Source organism: Vanacampus margaritifer, chromosome 13 (genome assembly GCF_051991255.1).
Source record: "Vanacampus margaritifer isolate UIUO_Vmar chromosome 13, RoL_Vmar_1.0, whole genome shotgun sequence".
In the NCBI taxonomy this organism is placed as follows: domain Eukaryota; kingdom Metazoa; phylum Chordata; class Actinopteri; order Syngnathiformes; family Syngnathidae; genus Vanacampus; species Vanacampus margaritifer.
In genome coordinates, this window is record NC_135444.1 from 4,440,309 (window position 1) to 4,461,517 (window position 21,209).

Consider the following 21,209-nt stretch of genomic DNA (forward strand, 5'->3'; position numbering starts at 1 on the left):
GGGGGCTACATTAAAGTGTTGTACTTATTTCTACAATCCAAGTGTTCTGTTCAATTTTCAGGCACATACCCATTCATAAAGCAATAGCAAGCCACTCTGTTGTAGTTACAGGGAATCTGGTTCTCAAAGCTGTTTTGTTTTCGTTATCAAAATAAACCAAGTTGTGAATTAATGTTTTTGCACAAATGTGAATAACCGGTTCTAAAATAAATTTGAACGATCACATCTGAAGGTGTTGGTTTTCAAATTAATCTGTACAGATCTGAAGTGGACCAGTATAAGTCGGTCATGAAATCAAATTTCCACTTTGATAGTATACACACTAAACCTGTCTAGCGATTAATTTTTTTAATCAGATTATTCACATTTTCGAATTTTGATTAATCACTTAATTTAAAGGCTTTTTCATCAACATTCTTTGCCCGCCAAATTTAAAGAGCACCTGTTATGTAAAATTGTTTTTACATTTAATGTTATGAGGACGTCTTAAACATTTTTTGATCCACTGCACACGCTCCTCTTTTTCTAATCGGTTAATGACTTGCATAATCTAAAATGGGGGGATGACCCTAATAGTTAGACATGAACAAATATTTTGAAAGTCATATACAAACATTCATTAAATGCTTTATTGCATTTAGTTATATTTATTGCTCAAACAAAACCAGTGCTACTTTTATCATAACCATCCGCTGTCAGCTAAAGGATCATCTGGGGTCCAAATTAATAGTGTGATTAATCTGCGTTAATACATGATTAATGCGCTAATTTTTTGTGATTAATTAATGCGCTAATTTTTTGTGATTAATTAATTAATGCTTTAACTTTGACAGCACTAATATACACACACTCATAGTTGTCCTTTGGACAGATTCCCCCATATTACAGTAGCTGTGGTCCTTTTGGCGGCATCTCTTATCAGTGCACTCCTTGGGCTGAAAGTTCAGAGGGACGAAGGGCAGGTCTTAAGTTTGCAGTGGTCGTGCTTTAATGCTTGTAAAATCTTTTTAGATTCTAATCCTGATTTAAAGTTCTCCTTCATGATGCTTTTTGCTCCCCAATATATATGACTCTGAAACCATTACAGAGCAGTTGCATTTACAATGAGTTTAGATTACACACAGGTGGCATCATCAGTCATTTGGGTCAACATTGCCACATTCCGAAATCATCAGATAATTTCTGAAACAAAAAAAACTATTGACTGCACTGAGAGAAAAGGGGGTGAACAAATTTACTGTAATTTTTAGTTATTTGTAAAAAATAAAATATCAAATTCCTTTCTACTTGACTATTGAGTCCCACTTGATGTTGATTCTTCACAAAAAAAATATTTTACATCTTTGTTAAAGGTAAAAAAAAGTTAAGGGGGGGGGTAATATTTTTGCAAGGCAATGTACATACATACATACATACACACAATCAAAATACAGCAATGACTTACTCATCTACATTCTTAATCAGAAGCACAAATTGATTACAAGCATAGACCTGAACATTAAAATATTTATTTAGTAAAATATTTAAAATTAACAAAACTACATAAAATTATACATATTCAGTACCTAACTTTAAAACGTTGTTTTAACAAAAATGTGATAAAGCAATATGATAACTTTGTATTTTTTTCTTTCAAATGTCATGTTTTTTTCCCACCAGCTCTCCCACATAACCTTATCTTTCAAGTTGTGAATTGCTACACCAGAAACAAAAACAAAAAAAGTGCACACAATTAAATACAGATTTTTTTTTTTTAAACACATGATTAAAAAGACACCTTGACGTTAGAAATGTTTTAGTTGAATTTGGCGTAAAAAGTTTTTTGGCACTTTTTGGAACCAATAACGGGATGTGAACATTCCTGGTACCGATTGCTTGCGAGTTCACAGCGAGCCGAGTTTCTCGTACCTCTCGAGAAAAGGCTTACATTATACCAACGCAGCCTCTAGAGAAAGTGTTCCCCAAATGGAAGAGGTCAAGGTGTCTCTTTAAAATCCAATCCACTTGTTCATCCTGCTGACTGAGTTGTGTAAACATGTTAAGACACTGGAATGACGTACCAAGTTGGAACACTTGAAGCCTTTTTCAGTAACAAACACTGTGACCCATTCTGAACACACTGCTATTTACACTCAAGAATAAATTAATATTGCATCTTCTGGTGTCGCTTTGTGTGTTTGTACTCTCGCCATCTTCAAATGTCAATTTTGCGAAGACTCAATCTGCTGAAAGAATCTCTGGAAATGAGAGGGAGGACAAGTTGATATTTTCAGAAACAACAACAAAAAAGGTCATAAATGCTGTGGTGCGTTGGTGAAGTCAATGAGACACAGTGAGGGAGGGCAAAGTGATTTGGTCACATGCAGCTTTTTCTTCATATTGTTAGTTTTATTGGCATATGTGAAATGAATATTAGGAAGACTCCCTAAAATAATGGATTTACTCATTTCAAATAGATTTGTCAAGATTTTATTTTATTAATCTTTAAACATACAGTGGTACCTTTACTTACGAGCATCCCAACTTTCAATTCTGTGTGTGTGTATAAGAGCAAAATTTGTTTTCAGCAGTTCAACGGGACAAAAATTAAAAAAAAAAAAATACAAAATGAAACAAGGACAAAAGGTTGCACAGACTGACTGGCCATGTTGATGATGTCAATCACGAGATCATGCCCCATTTGAAGGTGCACAATTGTTGACCACCTTTTGTGGATGTTCTAGCATGCAATTCTGCATGCTCCCCCCAAGATTCAGACTTTTTCCCACATTAAATTTTTTTGGGGGGGAGGGTTATCTCAGGTTTTCATTTATTATAGTGGACGCCAGGATAATATGGCTGTAACATGTAAACTTACCAAGCTTATATGCAACATTTTTAACATCAACATCATACAAATCAACTTGTGATTGTGATTGGTTAGCTAGGATCCAATCATGCACCAGAAGTGTTGACATCATCCAAATTATGCGTTTTATTGGTTTAGACATGCAAATGTGTCATGTTCACTGCAATCATCTATGGGTACGAAGGGGTTAAAACATACAATAAATGTAAAAATAAAGATAACTATGGATTCCCGTTTTTTGGAACATAACCCCAACCAGAATTCCCGAGCTACACGGCGGACCAATATAAAATATTATTAAAAAAAAAATACATATATATAAATATATATATATCCATCCATTTTCTTAACTGCTTGTCCTCACAAGGGTCGCGGGGGGCGCTGGAGCCTATCCCAGCTGGCTTCGGGCAGTAGGCGGGGTACACCCTGAACTATATATCCAGGGTCGGGTCACGGGGGCAGCAGCTTTATGAGGGAAGCCCAGACTTCACAGCCACTTCAACCAGCTCCTCCGGCGGGATCCCAAAGCATTCCCAGGCCAGCCGAGAGACATAGTCTCTCCAGCGTGTCCTGGGTCGTCCCGCCGGTGGGACATGCCAGGAACGCCTCACCAGGGAGACTCCCAGGAGGCATCCGAACCAGATGCTCGAGCCACCTCAACTGGCTCCTCTCAATACGGAGGAGCAGCGGCTCGACCCCGAGTCCCTCTCGGATGACCGAGCTCCTCACCCTATCTCTAAAGGAGAACCCGGACACCCTACGGAGGAAACAAATTTTGGCCGCTTATATCCAGGATCTTGTTCTTTCGGTCACAACTCACAGCTCGTGACCATAGGTTAGGGTAGGAACGTAGATCGACCGGTAAATCGAGAGCTTCTCCTTTTGTCTCATCTCCTTCTTCACCACCACAGACCAATACAGAGTCCGCATCACTGCAGACGCTGCAGCGATCCGCCTGTTGATTTCCCGCTCCATCTTGCCCTCACTCATGAACAAGACCCCAAGATACTTGAAGTTCTCCACTCAAAGTGGAAGTGGAGTGGAGGCTGTAACAGTTTCAGGAAATTGAATTCATTCAAATGGGGAATACTGATTAGATATTTGAGAAAACTAAGTTACGAAATTGGCCAGGAATCAGACTAAACTCATCAAGTTAATGTACCGAGTACATTTACATGCAGTCAAAAATCTTTTTTTAAAAGCATGTAAACGCGCAAAAACCCAAATATACTTTTATTTATGTTTTTCGAAACTCGAACAAGACTCCTGGGGTTAACCCTTTTCTAACTGAGTCGAATTCGTATTTTATCTTGAGGTACCTCGATAGAACGGGGCATTGGTTTGCCTGCTGTGCATGCTCAATTCTTCTGCCTTTTCACTTCTATTCGCAAGGAATCTCCAACTGAACACAATGAGCATGTATACAGGAGTAACCCTTTCGACTCATGCATGTAAACGGGTTATCCTGAATATTTCAGAAACCTGAACATTTATAGAGAAGAACATCAGTACCTGTGTGAGTTGACCTGTAGCACAGGTTTGTAAAGCTGAGGAATCTTCCTGTTGATGAGCGGTTGCAGCGCCTCCTTCAGGCGGTGATAGTTCCTCTCCAGCTCCCTCTGATACTCTTTCTGGTCAGGACCGATCAAACTCTTGTTCTTACGCAGGGCGTCTTCACACCTGGGGGAAAGATTAGCCCAAATGTCAATTAATTGCCATAACCGTATGTTGTTAAACCAAAGGCTGCTTGAGACCAGGCAGAGGCTATGTAATGATTTTGTTGATCATTTCATCCGTGTATTTTTGATATAGTTTGCCCTGTTCAGCATCACAGAGAGATGACAGCACTCTGGATTGGTCGCCAGACAGACAACCTCTCACACTCACACAATTAGTGAGTGGGAACTGAACTCACACAGACTGCACGAAAGTCAGGCAAATGAGCCAGAACAGCAGCGATTTCTCTTGTTGATCAGGCAATAGTTAATTCTGGTCATCAAAACCAATTGACATTCCAATTTCATTTTTACACTGAGCCTATGAAAAACCATTACATTTTGGTGCAGATCTGGAAATATTCCATTAAATTGTTCTTCATCCCATATTTTAATTGCATGTATTTTCTTTTTTTAATCTATATTTACATGCTGGCCCTGTGATACTGCAACATAAAAAATAAAAATAAAAATAAATCAATAAAGGATTATTTTATCTTGTGTTATTGTGTGACAAGGTTAAACTTGTATATTTTTTTATTCTTTTAACTGACCTCTGAGACCATCACAGATGGATCATGTGCATTTATACTGAGACTACATTACACATAGGTGGACTCTTATTATTATCATCATCATCATCATATATATATATATATATATATATATATATATATATATATATATATACTGTATATAAATATATCGTATAATATATTGTATACATTTTGTTCCACTTCACGATTGTGTCCTACTTTGTGTTTATTCTTCACAATTTAAAAAAAAATAAATTATATCTAAGTTTGAAGCCTGAAATGTGGCAAAAGGTCAAAAAGTTCAAGGAGGGCTAATACTTTCACAAGGCAGTATATTTTGGCTTTAAAATGCAATAGGGCACTTGGACCTGCAATGTAATTCCAGGCAAAGGGCATGTTTTTATAGGACAGTTTAATCAACTTTGACAAATGCCAACCTCTTTGTGAAGTCCTTGAAGCAGAGACGTAGCTTATTGTGGTGTCTGTACAGCTTTGGGTCACCAGGGATTTCAGACAGGAACACCTGGGCAACCTCCAAAGGACCCTGAACAACGCACACATATGGAACTTATTTCAAATGTTTAAGGAGTCGTTGCCCTTTTGAAACTCATTTGACCAAATATCTTTTGAAATGCGTTAAAAGTTCACCTGGTTGACAGTGGTGCCCACTGACCCCTGCAAGACCATCTGCAACATCTTGGCATCAGATGGGTCCTGGTGGGTAGCAAAGGCAAGTTCTTGCGTCTTCTTCTGCATGTCCTCAATGGCCACTTCAATGGGAGTGGAAATAATCTGAAAAGGGGACATTAAGAGACAACATTGTTCATAACACAGGACACACAGTGAGACTGAGCGAACCCATCTTGTCTGATTTACCTCCTCTTTGTGGACAATGTTGATGCGTGTCTTGATGTAAGGAAAGGCGTTGGAGGTGGTCAGGATGGTCTTGCGTTTGAACTGCTCATGCAGGTCCCCGTGGGCCCGTCCATCCAGCGTAAAGGGGGTACAGTAGACGAAACGACGCAAATTGTAGTTCTTGTCAAAATAGGTGATGCGGTCCTTCATCTCATACGTGTCGAAGTAGGGCTCCACGTATGTGATCTGGATGAAGGCCTAACAAAAAAAAATGGACAGGTTAGTTTTGCATTTCACTGCCCTGATGAATAAGCTGAGTGTCTAACGCCAACCTTATTTTGGTCAAGCTTGCACTTGTCTACTGGGTTGGAGTCTTTAATCACTTCCACTTGATCTTCCCCAAACTGCTCCCCATAAAAACCCTGAAAACAAACAAAAAGAACAGCTTGAATCGTTAGTGGAAAACTTCAACCTTTATTTATTTGATTTATTAAAGGAGACAGTATGTGTGCATTTTGACCATAAGGACCGCCGTGCCACCCGTGTCATAAACTAACCTCCAGCCTGTGAGAGATTTCCGCCAGCTTGGTGATGGCTGGCTCTTTGTACACAAACTCCTGCTCATCCAAGTCGCCAAATTTAGAACCATAGAATCCAACTCTGAAGTACGTTCCAAACATCCTCTTCCCATCCTGTAGATGAGAGAAAATATGTGTAAGTGCTACATAAAAGAAAAAAAGAAAAATCACTAAATATTTCTGTTGATCCACAACAATCAGAAAAAGTAGTAACTAGTACTCCAAGGAGTCAACTGTGACTGTCTGCATCCCATTAGACAAAATCAAAATTAAATTAATCACGATGTTGGCCAATAAGGGAAACTACAACAAAGTTACATTGGTGTGACTTAATTCTATCGAAAAATACAATTTTAATTGTGACTCCATGTTTCCTGATCCAAAAGGGGATGGGAATATGATCCATCTGGGATGGCAACATTTAATAAACACCTACTTATAACCTAATAACTGTTATAGAAACCATATGACAAGTATAAACCCACTGAAACAAATGAGAAACACAAATCAACAACTGCTTATCTGAACTTTGTTGAAGCTATCGCAAGAACCAGGCATGCTTCACAACAACAGACTACATTTCTCTGAGTTAAATAACTAGTTTCACAAGATTTAAAGTTACATTTTAATTCACGACTTGTTACAATTTACATTGAGTGTTTTCTCATGGATTACAACGTACAGTCTTGGAAAGCTTTGGAACCAAACTATACTGTCATGTTAAAAGTAACCACAGCTCATCACACCTTCTCATGCAGTGCATTTTCTTTATTTTCATGATTATTTACATTGTAGATTCTCACTTGTTACGGTCCACGATGTTCATGGCCGTTTTTTTTGTTTGTGTTGGGTGTGGGCTGTGTGTGAGCGCTCCTCCCTGATTGGTGGCCCTTGTCCCTAACTCGGAACACCAATCAGGGTAAGGGAGGAGCCCTGATTGCCATATTAGCTTCAGGTGCATAACCAGCTGTGGTCATTAGTGGCCACAGTTAAGGCTGATGGTCAGACAGTGGTGGGTCAAGTGGCCTGACATTCGGGAGCGTCAGCTCCATTTAGTCGTGAGGTAAAGTGTCGTGTGTGTTAGCATCTTTGAGTATGTTGCCCTGCCCTTGGGTCGTTGCCCTGCCCATGGGTTGTTGCCCCTCTCAAGTCCATCCATTTGGTTCTAGTGTGCCCCTTTTTCCGCCACTTCCCTCCTCCATGTGTGCTACCTGCGTACCCAACATCAATTCGTACCGGTATGTAACAAATCCCCCCTGAAGGCATCAAAACTATGAATGAACACGTGAAGTTATGTACAAAAAAAAAAAAGGTGAAATCATTGAAAACATGTTTTATTTTATAGTTTCTTCAAAATAGTCATTTTCTGCCCTGATGATTTTTTTTTTTGCACACTCTTGGCATTCCCTCGATGAGCTTCAAGCTCATTTTCTATTTCGAAGAAACTAGAATATAAAACATGTTTTGGTTATTTCACCTTTCTTTCTTTTTTTAAAGTACATAACTCCAAATGTGTTCATTCTTAGTTTTGATGCCTTCAGTGAGAATCTAAGATGTAAATAGTGAGAATAAAGCAAACGCATTAGAATGATGTATATATGTGTCCAAACTTTTGACATGTACTGTACATCAACCAATAACATATTTCATTAACAAAATAGATTTAGGAAATATCTTTTGTGTTTCATTTATTGAAGTCAATATCAACCATCACAAGTTCTTGCTAAAACATGTCATAAATGCAGATAAGTGTATGCATGATAAAAGGTACCATAACGCAGCACCAACCGATTTGAAATAGAATAAATAAATAAATACATATATGCAACATAAGAAGCAGATGCAGGCTGTTAATAAATAATAGTAAATGTGATTTACTAAATCATAAACTACTGTACATCCATTCCAGAGTGCTATGTCATCTGCTAATAATTAAATGAAATGTGAGAAGCCCCGAAAACAAAGAAACTTACCACAAGAAACAATTAAGTTAAGTGGGAAGGAGGGGTCGGGAACCAGGAAAATCAAAAAGGAGAAAACAGAACAAATTTTAATCAGAATTAACTTCCTTCAAAATGTTTAAAAACAACACAAACTAACACTGACGTTGACAGTTGCACCAAAAACAAAATGTTTTTTCAAGAACACGAACAGATTGTGGAGGATCAAAATAAATCATGCAAAGGTAGATGGATATAAAGAAAAAATTGAAAATAAAGCTCCACAATCTCCCAAAAATATCATGCACTGTGAATGCAGTTCCTTGAAGGAACAAGTGCTCTGTCCATGCAACAAACCAGGAAATGTTAATACTGGTAACTAAAGAAAGTAATGAATGGTTTTAAAACCAAATCAGAATCAACAGGGGTCGATTTAGTTTAAACTAATGAAAAGGGTGTAAGAATAACAAAAATTCACAAGGGATTAGCAAGCGTTTTAAGCAAATGTGAGACATTTGATGGTCTCAAACTTCATCCAGTTTGCATCATTAAAAGTCTTAGTCAATTATGATTGGAACACATGGTGGTTAAACCAGGGAGGATGACATAAAGACAATGGACTGAAATCGAGCCCTGGCAGTAAAGACAAGAGGTGCTACGACTGTGGGAGTTGTCAGCCAATGTGTTTGTGTTCTGGCCAACACCTCAGATGGACAGAAGATGAATACGAGGAGAATGTGCATGTGATGCATTCAAAGACTTTTAGTGTCAAACACTGTGGCTTCCATGCACACAGCCGGTTAACGGCGTGACGTTAAAAAAATTAAAAAGGCTCCCCTCACATAACAAGAAGGGAGAGGTGAGTGGAAAACAAGGTTTTTGCTGCCAGTGCAGCAGGTGTCCATGATGGCGGCAGATAGTCGATGCTGTCTGCAGATGTTAATGGACTAGACGGACTGTATGTGAAAAGCAAAGCGAGAAACAGAAAGCCTGCGGCTAGCAAACGGAATGAGTGTGAATACAAATAAAAATGTAAAAATAAATAAAAAGTATGTCAACAAAAGACGAGCAGGGCCAAGCAGGATCTATTTAACCACCTACCTCCCAGCCAGTACTCTGTGTGTAAAAGAGAACACAGGACATGTGAACAACATCACACTTAAAACTCCTGTGCACAGTAACACTCACGCGTTCAGTGATGTTACAGCAACAAAAGGGCACTCGGCACTGATTAATGCCCAGACATTTTTTTTGCAAACTTTGTTTCCCCAACACAAAATAATTCATGCGTGGTTTTTCCAAAAGTAACACTTGAAAACTGGTGATTGAAGCATAATAAATTACTCATGCAATAAAAAATCCCTTAATACTCATAATATAATATATTGGAAACCGTCCAACTGAGACAAGGTATTCGCCTAAATAGGGAGAGAAAAATATCAGGAACACCTTTCGGCGTAACCAAGTGCTTCTTAATTATTTTTTGCTACCTGATCCCACAAGACACAGAGGTATGACCCAGCATAGCTGTTTCTAGTCGACCACAGTTTTTGTACTTCCTATTTTTTGTATCAAGCATTCAAGACAAGTTCAAAATACACCATCATATGAACCGGGCAGTAGGAATTGCATTGTGGATACTTTTTTTGCCAGACAAGGCTGCAGGGCGATCCCCTGGAGGGCGCATTTAGAAATTCCTAACGGTATAATGTGGTTACATCATTGACTGCCGCCAGAGGAAATGAATAAACATCTATCTTTACAACAGTACCTCTGAATATAAGAGCGTTGGGTCTAGAGAAAAAAATAATAACAAAAACAAAACAACAAAAGCAACAAACATGCAAAGCTGTATAAATAATAATAATATAGCATATGTGTTGAGCCCCAACTATTTTTTTTTATTTCATGAATTCTGTCAGGATAAAATCTGTATACAACTTGTTAATTTAAATATGAGCACAGACTCATTCTAAAAAAAAGTGTACCTCTGTGTGCATAAAACAAAGAGCAGTCTCATATTAAATGGGTATGCAGTAGAATAATTGGTTGACAGTACAATATAACACATATTACCTGATGGACAATTTTGCCAAAGGCTTCCTGTAGTTTACCATGAATGGTAGCTAACTTTTTTGCATCTCGGTTGGCTTCATGGACTGGGATCAGTACCTTGTAAACTTCATTCACAGCCTCGTACATGCCAGCCTAAAAGGAAAAACAGAAATATACTAAGAATGTTCACACAAAAAAAGATATCAATTCAATTCAGAACATGGCCACTTGTATGTTAACTAGCATTCACACCAAAGAGAATGATGAAGCAGCTTGCTCCAAGAGTCCAACAAGACCCGGCTCAGTAAAGTATTTTCCCGAGCAGATGCCTTCCTCATCCGGTGACACCACATCATCGGAAACGGCAGATTCCTCCAACACGTTGGATGAAATATTCTACAGGCAAAAACCCACATAAATGAATGTGCATTTAGCATGCAAAAATGTTGCCAGAAGGTCCTAACCTGGAAGGTCACACAGCCCACAGGTAAATACTTGCGGTCCTCTAACATGCTCAGATATTCCGCTACTAAGGCAGCACTGTGCACTAAACACTGAGCAGCTTCAGCATGGTTGTTCCTCTCTGAGTGTTTTCCAGCCATATTCTGGAGCCAAGTAAGCCGCAAGTCTGGTGACGTCTGGTAACCTTTTGCAATCCTGCCGATATGGATGCATAGTCATTACAAGACTGGTGAGGAGAGAGGAGGGATACACGATGATTGAAAAGACTGTCCTGAATGTGTACATTACCTGTACATAAGATCAATTAGCATCTCAGGGTCTTCCTGGTGTTCCTTCATCTTGACTGTGTCAGACAGGATCATGTGCAAGTTAAAAACCAGGTCTTGTACCTGGAAAAAAAAGAAAGAAAGAGGACATTCAAACCTGTGCATATTTACTTCCTAACATTCTACCAGGTTTAGCGGAGCACAAATACAAATATAAATAATATAATTTTGTTTCTATATTTTTTCAGTCAGCATTACCGCATTCAAATGCAATCTCCAGGAATTGCTTCTAAAATAATCAAGTTTATTTTTTTTGTTTAACCTGTCTTTATTGCATGATCGAATTGTACTCCATGCACCTAGTATGCAGAGATGGTTGTTTTAAAGGGCTTTATATTCAATTGTTGAGTTCTTAACTCATTCACTCCCAGCCATTTTCACTGAAGCAACCCCTTTCGCTCCCGGCTGTTTTAGTGGATTTTGACAGATTTTGCAAGGGCCACAGAATATTGTGTTTTATTACTGTAAAAACATGGAATTTACCAAAAGAAAGATTAGAGTCTCTTCTTTCTTCTTTTATATCCTAATACTAATTGCTGCAAAACGAAAACCAATATCGGTTTTCGTTTTGCAGCAATTAGCATTAGGATATAGCTAAATGTCATCATTATTCACAAATCTGTTTAAAACTGTGGGGAAAGAGCTTTTTACAACATGGCCCTGGTTGATCTCTTATACTCTGCTGACACCTGCTGGCCGTTTTTGTAATAACTATCATTACTTCAACCATTCTCTTCAGTTCAGAGACTGCATCAAAGCCTTTGTATGCTCTAGCATAAAAAACGTTTAAAAAAACGACAACATAAATACTGTATGTCTTTGGGAGCATGGTAATATTTAAAATAGAACATATTTATATGTTTTGGGGAGCAAATGAGCAAATCATTTGGACATTATAATTAGTACCTGGTCCGGAAAAGTTGTTTCCCGAAGCTCGATGTCTTCCTCTGCATAAGTAAGGATGGTCTTCAGAGAGCGACGCAGGAACTCCTCGTTAAAATTCTGGGATGTTCCCACCAATGACGAGAGAGACATAGTCACCTGCATCTTCACCCTAGCAAAATTCTACAAGAGGAACACAGGGGAAAGAAAGTTTTGTCAAGACAACTGTCTGATATCAGACACTAAGCATCTTAAAGGCCTATCAATAATCAACTCAACATCAAAGATACTGTTTCTATCCGTCAAGTAATGGTTCAAAAGCACGTTGCTATTGAGCCATTACTTGATTATTAGCAACTACTTTGTATTAGCGACCCATGACTTGCTCTCTTAGAAAAAATGTACTTACGTTGCCAATCTCAAAGTTCTGCCTCATGAGAAGGTAGAGGGAGGCGCTGGCATGGGCCCTGATGGTACTTATACTGCTACTGCAGCTCCTTAGCAGCCGTAAGCACAAGTCAGCACACTGCTCCGTCTCCTCTTCAAACAGCAATTCAGGGAACTAAAAGAGGAAGATGTACAGTATAGCCACATTGACTAAATGGAAGGACACAAAAATAGTACAAAGTGTGCTCATACACAAATGATGTATAAATGATAAAATAAGGTGTTACACCTTTGACACTAGTGCTCTCTGTGTAGCAAAACAGTGCTGCAGGTAGAGGGCACTTTGATTACAGGCCATACTGTGAAGCAAAACTTTCAGCACCCCACCAAGGATACTCTCTTTGGATTCTGTCACCGATACGGTCTGAAGAAACAGAGAGATAGAGATACATCAACCGTTACTATTGAAGTGCGAACAACACAATTACTATGAAAGCTTTTTCAAACGCTAAAATAATAAGCATACCTCCCTGACAGTGTCAGATGAAAGTGATCTCTTGTGGTGATCCACAAGGTTAAGACATATACCAAGGACATGTACCCTTCAGGGAGGGGAGGTCGTTATGCATATTTCTAGGTTCAAAGGAAGTGTCTGACTTGAAATTCAGTGGCTGAATGAGTGCCTGATGAGAAGACTTGTCAGTTTTGTTGTTGGAAAAAAAGTGACATGCCTCGCCTTTGTCTCCTCATCTCGTCATGTACCGCATCTCCACAACTGGTGACCCCGACGTTATCAATGCGTCAGATATCAATGCTAGTATGCCCGAATTTTGGTAGCACAGATGAAATAGAGGTTTATTTTTGGGTGGAATCTCTAATACAGGCTAAATATAATATGTTGACTCACATACCTGCACAATGATCTCCAATGTATCAAGAATGATCAAGTTGGCCTCTGTTGCGAGGTTACCATCAATAAGTGCTTCATGCTCCAACTCTGCTCTTGTCCTGCAATCATAGATACAGAAATCAGTGTCAATGTGTTAGTGTAGATCAAAGGAAATTTCTTAGGAGGTTCCAACCTGCACCATCGAAGGGTTGAGAATTTTTGCAGCGCAGTATTGATTTTTTTGTCTCCATGTTTCTATGTGCTGTTATGTGTCCAACGGTCATTTTTCAATAAATTCAAGCCCGTAAGAGGACATTGTTATTTTTACAATGATCAAATCAAGGAGAGAGGACTTATACTGTGTGTGGTTTTAACTTTACCACTAATTAAATCTTTGGGAATGACCAAGTCGCTTAAAATTTATTTCTTCAGATGTTTTCAAAAACACTTGAAACACTATCAACCAAGTATTTCAGGATCAATCGCATTGAGCACTGTCATGATGCCTATATTTGAAGAAAAACATCAACACATTTTACACTTTTCAGACCAAATCATTATTTTGTGAAATGCAAAAATCATTATTATGCTTATACAGTACATCCAATTGGTTGAAGAAAAAAAAAATCACACATTTATACACCTCTTTGTTAATGCTTTAGAAGTTAACCACCCCAGAGTGCACAAAAGTAGAATTTCTGTATTCAAATTGGTAACATATTTCAAAAGATACCACACTAACAGCCCATTTAGCCAATCTAAATGTGGCACTTCCAATGAGGTAAGATCATGTTTATGCGTTTTGGGGGGATGGGGGGGGGGTAATTGGATGCATCCACAATTCCACACTGCAAGATGAGCAAGATAGACATTACTTTGGAGACTAAATATATTCGCTTTTTTCTGCTTCAGTAAGAAGGAAGGAAAACACACAACCCTCAGGCCAAATATAAGCAACACATATTAAAAAAGCCAACCAGATTCAGTCACCATCAACCCAAACAAGGGCAATGTTATTGGGACATAAGGAGGGAAAAAAGCAAAAACTAGTGTCTGAGTTTCTTAGGCATCCATGAGCATGTGCAACTTACAAAGTGTAAGATGCTAACAGCATATACATACAGTATATCCTTATCCATATGTGACTCCAAGTGTTCTCTGCATAAGTATTCACAGTAATTAAATTATTGTAAAATTCTTCATTTTTAGTTAATGCTGTAGTGTACAGTGTACAATATTTTTGTACTGGATCACGAACAAAGTAAAAACCTATTACAGTGTTCCCTCACTTTTCGTAGGTGTTTTTTTCTTGTTCTTTGGGGGTTCGAGTTTTGCTTCTACTGAGCCATAACAAAGCCACCACACAGTTCCCACCCTTCTAAACATTTGTTAACTTAATAAATATATTAAGAAAAATAGCAGCATAAATAAAGAATACAGTGGCGGTGCTGGTGTGCGGCGTGTGGAGGGGTGTAATATTGTCCGAAAAAACTAACAAATAGCAAGGTACAACCCAAGACAAAACGCGTAATGTATGAATTTTGGACCCAAATACAAATCTGTGATATAGTGAATCCGCGATAAGTGAACCGCGAACAAGGGACCACTGTACTTCCATTACATTTTTTTTCTTATTTATGAATTGATGACTTAAGAATCACTGAATTTATGAGTGTTTTAAAACTTTATGGTTGGAAAATATAGGTAACTTAATTGTAAATAATACCCATGGCAGCTGCCAGTACTTGTGCATGCAAGTGAACACACTGCTTAAGGAACTTAAGAAGCCGACTCAAAAGAGCACACAGCAATGTGGGAAATACAATACCTGAGAGATCTGTGACTCCTACATGAACACACAGTGACATAAAATAAGTGAAAACAAGACAGGATTCAAATGTAGCAGTTGAAAAGTTGCAAACTACAGAAATACATTTTATCGAACGAAGACCACAGGTGCTGAACAAAACGAAAATAATAATTTTTTGGGATTAGTTTCAACTGTGTAAAAAAAAAAGAAAAAAGACAAAAAAGACTGAGTTTGCATGGTTTGCCTTGATTTTGAAGACAGTTAATGATGGAAAAGGCATTAACAAAATGCAGTAGGAAAGAACCTACTTGTCTAATCGCTCACTGTTCTGTCTCCAGTGGGTCATGTCCTTCCTCCACCGCAGATTTTCCTGGCTGCCAAAGGCACTGCCTGAAGGACTACGCTCTGGGAAAGAAAAAGAAAAGCAAATTTATTTGCTTCATTCATGGCGTTTTACTCCTAAAATTTGAGATAATGCAAGTGAATTTGTCATCTCGTCATGTATGTGCGACCAGTAAATTTTCTGATTTTGATTTTCAAATTACTGTTCTTGTATCAGTAATAAAGTGAAAACGACCCAAGGGAATTTTTATTTTTATATTTAACGCCACTTACAGTGCGCGCCCCTGTTTCATTTTGCACCCTTAATATTTCAGGTTAGGGCCCACACTGTGCTCCTCGTAAAAAAAGTTTAGATTAAAGCCCTGGTTATACATAGTGGTATTTTGGTGTCTGCCGCATTTACATTTCAGTTTGTAACTACAAACTTTGATCCACCTACTTTGATATAACAAGGTATGAAGTTAGGACCGTTATCACTATGTGGACAACATGCAGTATATAGCAGGGATGGGCAACTGACGGGCCACAACCTCAATATGAGGGGCCTCTCTTTATTAAAAAAAAAAATCTACATACCATATTTTCACGACTATAAGTCTTAAATTTTCTCAAAAATCGAAGATGCGCCTAATAGTGAGGCGCGCCATGTGTGTGGACCAAGTTCTAAAATCTGACTGACTGTGTGAGAGGACTTCCCGCTCACATTGCTTTACAAGAAAGGCGGACCTGACTGACAGACATGAGAGCACAGAAAAGTCAACTTGGTGGTGAGTTCTCCAGCCCCTCCTCTCTCTCTCCCTCTCCCCCTGAACCACCCCCCACGCCCCACCCCCATGTGTTTGCTCTGCCAATCGTGATTTGTTGTGTTCAAACTTATGCCATGGCGCTAAAGCATGCATGTTCAGTGAGCATGTGTCTTCTTTTTTTCTTTTTTGCTTGTTTAAGCCACTTATAAGTTAATTGTTTGATTGGCAGCTCCCTCCAAAACAGAGCGCTCTGCTCCCGCAGAGAGTGAGGGAGATGGAATATACCAAATGCAAAGGGGTGTCCGGGCTAAACTACCACATACAGTACTGTATTGTTTCCTTTTTTCCTTTCTTTTTTAAATGCTTTATTGAACAATGTGCACTTACAGCAACAGACATGGCAAAAGTCACTTTGAAGTAGTGCAAGTCTACACCGTGTAGCTAAACAGATCACACCACATACTAAAGACACCAGATTGGTTTTCCCACGCATCAACTTTGCTTTCTTATCTCCGTGACTCAATTGCACACATCTCTCAGCCGCTGTGAATAATAAAGTTCGGCAAATAAACGCACAGCTTGCTATCATTCCGGGAGGCTGGCGACCACAGCTTTACCAAGACTGGGAGGCAGCACAGTGCAAGTTATGCCACAATTTGTCAATGGATCGCTTGGGCGAACGCAAAAGCCGGCATCATTTCCGAGGACACGACAACGAGACTGACTCTGACAATGAGACGGCGTGTTTGATGGAGAACTTGCCCAGTTGTTTGTTTCTGATACAGAAGATCATGAGGACTATGAATGATTTGTGGATTAGGATTGATCAAAAGCAACGTGAGTACATTGTTATATACGTCAAGTACAACTGAACTCACTGTTTACATTGTTACTTCAACCAAGCTCTGTTTTGTTCTGTTCGCTACCTTTTTAAAAACATGCGCTAGCACTAGCATATGTTTTAGCCTAATAGCATGCTACCATATGTTTTGATCTAGCGTATGTTTAACCGTGCGTGCGCTCAATAGTGTGGTGCGTCTTATGCGTTAAACACAGAAATAGCACCTTGGCAATACATTGCGATACTGTCCAGCGAGGAGACTCTCCAGCTTGGTGTGGACCATCGTGAGGAGAATCGGTTCAGAAAATGGATGAATGAGTACTAGACGTGTTTAAAAAGTAAGTCCTAACTTTTATAGATTAAAAGTAATATATAAAAACCTGCGGGCAACTCAGTTTAAGAAAAGCCTCTCACAAAGCATTGATTGCGTTCATCATATCTTGGGGATTTATTATAGAAAGAAACATGTGGGCTGCTCATTTCATAATTTTTTTTAAATTTTAAATCAGATGTGGAGAAGCTAATCGTTTGATGTTTGGTCAAAGTGGGCATAAGCCGGAGATGGCCACGGTAATATTGGTCCGGATTGCGAGATGTTTTTTGGGAATTCTTAGCAATGTATGTAGAGTATGTGCAATGATTTTGAATGGAAAAGTTTTGTCTGAACCCCAATTTTACTGATATTATTTACGGATTTACCAAAACAGATGGCTGACATTGATGATGCATGATAATATCGTTTTCCTGATTAAAAAAGAAACATGAGTGAGTGAAATATGGACCATCCCGGCCCTATGATCCATTTTTTTTAAATACACGTTAAGGTTAATACTAGCCAAAAAAAGCCCAAAAATAAAACTTCAAAAGAAAAAAGTATCGTAATACGTATCGGATCGCCACCAAAGTATCGGGATCCGGATTAGATCGCGACAGAAGTATAATATATATATATATATATATATATATATATATATATATATATATATATATATATATATAGAGAGAGAGAGAGAGAGAGAGAGAGAGAGAGAGAGAGAGAGAGAGAGAGAGAGAGAGAGAGAGAGATATGGAATGATATGAAGGACAACATAGTATAGTACTATAGTACCTCAATAATATAAAAATTTTGAGTGAGTTGATTTTTGTGAAAAAATGCACAAAATTTGTTATTGCACTTAATGTTGGTTTGCTGTTCAACAGTTTTGTGCTGTCTTTAAATGGCAATCTGTGAAAGAGAGCCCTTTGCACTGGAAAAAAGTATCCCGTTATTTTGTTTTCTTCAAGCCCTTTATTGTTCGGTTTAGTGGGTCTTTTATACCTGCATTGAAAACTGTACTTTGACAAATGAAATATATTAAAGGATTTTTGTGCAGTATGTCACTTTTTTTTTTTATACCCGCGACTGCCACCTTTGGCCCAAAGCGGAACTGCAACATCTGTGTCAGGCTCGTTCATGGTGCGCCTGCGAGTACGTGCACAATCTTAAAGCGACAGCCACAGTTGACAAATGAAGACATGACTTCAAATGACGTGAGAAAAACTCCGCCTCTACAAACTCTGCTAAAGGGAAGATAAAATCTGATAGGTGCAGTCAGAGTAAAACAGTCAGGGCTCTTTGTACTCATCTGGGCATTGGTGGAGCATGCATGATGTAAAAAAAAAAAAAAAGCTTTAATATTACCTTTTTAAACTGTACAATGCACCTTTAAGAGCACATATTCACATAATTTGTCCATATATATAATAGTATTTTTTGTCATACAACTGGTTCAGAAGTTACAGAACAAAATCTCTCCATAAGCCAATTTAAAAATTAAAATATAATAATAATAATAGTAATAATGCAATCAAATGAAAGCAGTATGTCCAATTTTACCTTTGAAAGATGTACAGCACAGATTCTTGTAAAATTGTGAAATGAACAAAATAGTATAGCTAGTGTTTTTTCTCCACAGACTGTGTTGTGAGCGTACCTAACTGCCCACGGCTGCGTCGCACCATCTCTTGCCTGGCACCGATGCTACCCAGGATGGCCTCCTCCAGCTTGGCCTTCATGTCTTTCGACTTTTTGAATGTCAGACTGTTCATGCGCTCGAAAGCTTTCTTCCCCTGCATGGTGAACACAACATGGGCCTTGTATCCATGAAGTAGAGGGTGAGCGTCAAAAGAGAAAATGGCAGGAAAGTCATTTGCAGCACGGCACTCAGGAAGCAGAGAAGGTTTAATCGCATGAGAGACATGCATACAACGTGCAAAGTGATAGACACATATTAATATAAACATATAATTTATAAATCACTTTGGCAGAGGAAGAAAGCAGTTGTTAGGAAATTTAGCAGCCAAATCCTATAAAGCTGGATTTACACTAGGGTCTAAGTGTTCAATTCCAATTTAGTGTGTATATCCTTTATTTTCTTTTCTTAAAAAAAAAAAAAAAAGTAACATATGTTTAAATGTATTAAAGACCTTAGACAAACTGATTCAAGCTGCTTGAAGATGGTCTTAAAAGCCTTTCCCTATAAAGTTGCACTATGCAGGAAATTGAATTGCAAATCGCTACTGCCACTTGTGGCCGAAGAATGAAATTGCACACTTCCTTCACGTACACACTACACGGAGTGCACGCATGACGTCACATCCACAGACAGAGGGCAAGAAATTCAAACCAGAATCCAGTCTGAAAACTGAGGCTTGCAGGAGTACCCGCTGTGAACAGCTAAGGTGTTAATCTAATAATTACAAGATGTTTTGACTCATAAATGGTCAAATAAAAAGCTATTGTAAAGATATTTTGGGCAAACTTTAACGTCTATAATTTCCTTTCTAATGTCCTGCGACAACTCTCTTCTTTGTTTCCTCTGGTCCATGTTTACTGTGTTTGTACATCATGTCACCAAAAAGCACAGTGACTACTTTTCACCCTTTAACTACGACAATTGACTGATTATAAGTTCGAAGACACCTGTGATGCTAATTAGTGGACACACACCTTGTTCCTGTGGTCAAAATATGTGGAATCACCTCTAGGGGTAACATCATTTTTGTCCTGGCCGGTTCAATGAGTTTGTTAAAATAATTCCGTCAAACCATTTGGAGGCCCGAATTGTGCCCCTTGGAAGAATAGTATCACTTCATCCATGTAGTGTAAATCCATCCTTATGTGCAGAGGAAGCAATGTTAGGTATCTCACCTTGTATTCAAAGCAAGAGACACAGAGGTAGAGGAGATCTAACAGGCGGTTCAGTTGTGAGACTGAAAGATCTGTGAACCACTTCTGCAACACCAGCTCATCTGCATTTTTAAGCACCCACAGCAGACAGATGAGCAGACTGCGACTTGACTCTGCCGAGAAGCTTCCATGCTGACGATTCGCCTGGACAAATGGACAAAGAGAGAATAGAAGAGAGACACACGAGGGCAAAAGGGGGGACAATTAGTGATGGATAACTGCCCATAGATTATTATTATTGAACATTTTGCTGTACAGTGTAAGAGGATAAAGAATGAGAGACACCTCTGAACATCACATCCTAAAATGCAGGCATAGTGTAAATTCTGTCAACTTTGTAGAACTGATCAAGTTCAGTTTTAGACATCGTTAATCAACTCTACTTTTGTGACTGTACTGCCACCTACAGGCTATGTGCACACCTGAGGGTGCAGAACAGTAGTGTATGTGTAATATGTGCTGCTTATATCAACTACCTGCGAATTCATCAGGAAGCTGCTTGGTCGAGACATTGGAGAGTTAGTGGTGGTGCCTGCAATGGCCATGGCAACAGTCTGATTAATTATGCTGTTTCCCTCTGCCTCAGCATCTTCGCCATTGCTGCCGACAGTAGTGCCCTGGGGACCACCTGATCGACCCCACTGATTGAGGGACTCTAGTGAAGGAGAAGGTTGAATGACAATGTTTTAAAAAAAAATAAGATTAAGTTACTCTGAGACAACTACAACTCAGTTGTTCAAACATTTGTGAAAGTCTAGACAAGAGTGA

At 38.8% G+C, this 21,209-nt stretch overlaps 2 protein-coding genes across 19 annotated transcripts in view; one reads left to right on the forward strand and one right to left on the reverse strand.

Annotated features, from left to right (window-relative positions):
* The window catches only part of usp1 (ubiquitin specific peptidase 1), a 7,702-nt gene extending 7,477 nt beyond the window's left edge, over positions 1-225 (forward strand). For both annotated transcript variants that reach the window (XM_077583138.1, XM_077583139.1), the window contains exon 9: positions 1-225. This exon is cut by the window's left edge and continues 967 nt beyond it. The gene's annotated coding sequence lies outside the window, so the exon portion shown is untranslated.
* A 990-nt stretch (positions 226-1,215) lies between these two features.
* The window catches only part of dock7 (dedicator of cytokinesis 7), a 60,775-nt gene continuing 40,781 nt past the window's right edge, over positions 1,216-21,209 (reverse strand). For 4 of the 17 annotated variants that reach the window (XM_077583128.1, XM_077583123.1, XM_077583136.1 and 1 more), the window contains 20 exons: positions 20,918-21,096; positions 20,403-20,585; positions 19,186-19,321; positions 15,592-15,688; positions 13,496-13,592; positions 12,874-13,008; positions 12,607-12,759; positions 12,222-12,380; positions 11,278-11,378; positions 10,992-11,184; positions 10,780-10,923; positions 10,549-10,680; positions 9,574-9,588; positions 6,512-6,637; positions 6,287-6,376; positions 5,976-6,212; positions 5,748-5,891; positions 5,537-5,643; positions 4,361-4,528; positions 2,454-3,894 (listed from right to left, as the gene is read on the reverse strand). In XM_077583128.1, coding sequence (XP_077439254.1) covers positions 3,831-3,894; positions 4,361-4,528; positions 5,537-5,643; positions 5,748-5,891; positions 5,976-6,212; positions 6,287-6,376; positions 6,512-6,637; positions 9,574-9,588; positions 10,549-10,680; positions 10,780-10,923; positions 10,992-11,184; positions 11,278-11,378; positions 12,222-12,380; positions 12,607-12,759; positions 12,874-13,008; positions 13,496-13,592; positions 15,592-15,688; positions 19,186-19,321; positions 20,403-20,585; positions 20,918-21,096 — 2,660 coding nt within the window. In that variant the 3' untranslated portion in view covers positions 2,454-3,830. Of the gene's footprint in view, positions 2,238-2,453; positions 3,895-4,360; positions 4,529-5,536; positions 5,644-5,747; positions 5,892-5,975; positions 6,213-6,286; positions 6,377-6,511; positions 6,647-9,573; positions 9,589-10,548; positions 10,681-10,779; positions 10,924-10,991; positions 11,185-11,277; positions 11,379-12,221; positions 12,381-12,606; positions 12,760-12,873; positions 13,009-13,495; positions 13,593-15,591; positions 15,689-19,185; positions 19,346-20,402; positions 20,586-20,917; positions 21,097-21,209 lie in introns of those variants that run through there. The other 13 variants (XM_077583120.1, XM_077583131.1, XM_077583127.1 and 10 more) reach the window with 6 other exon arrangements.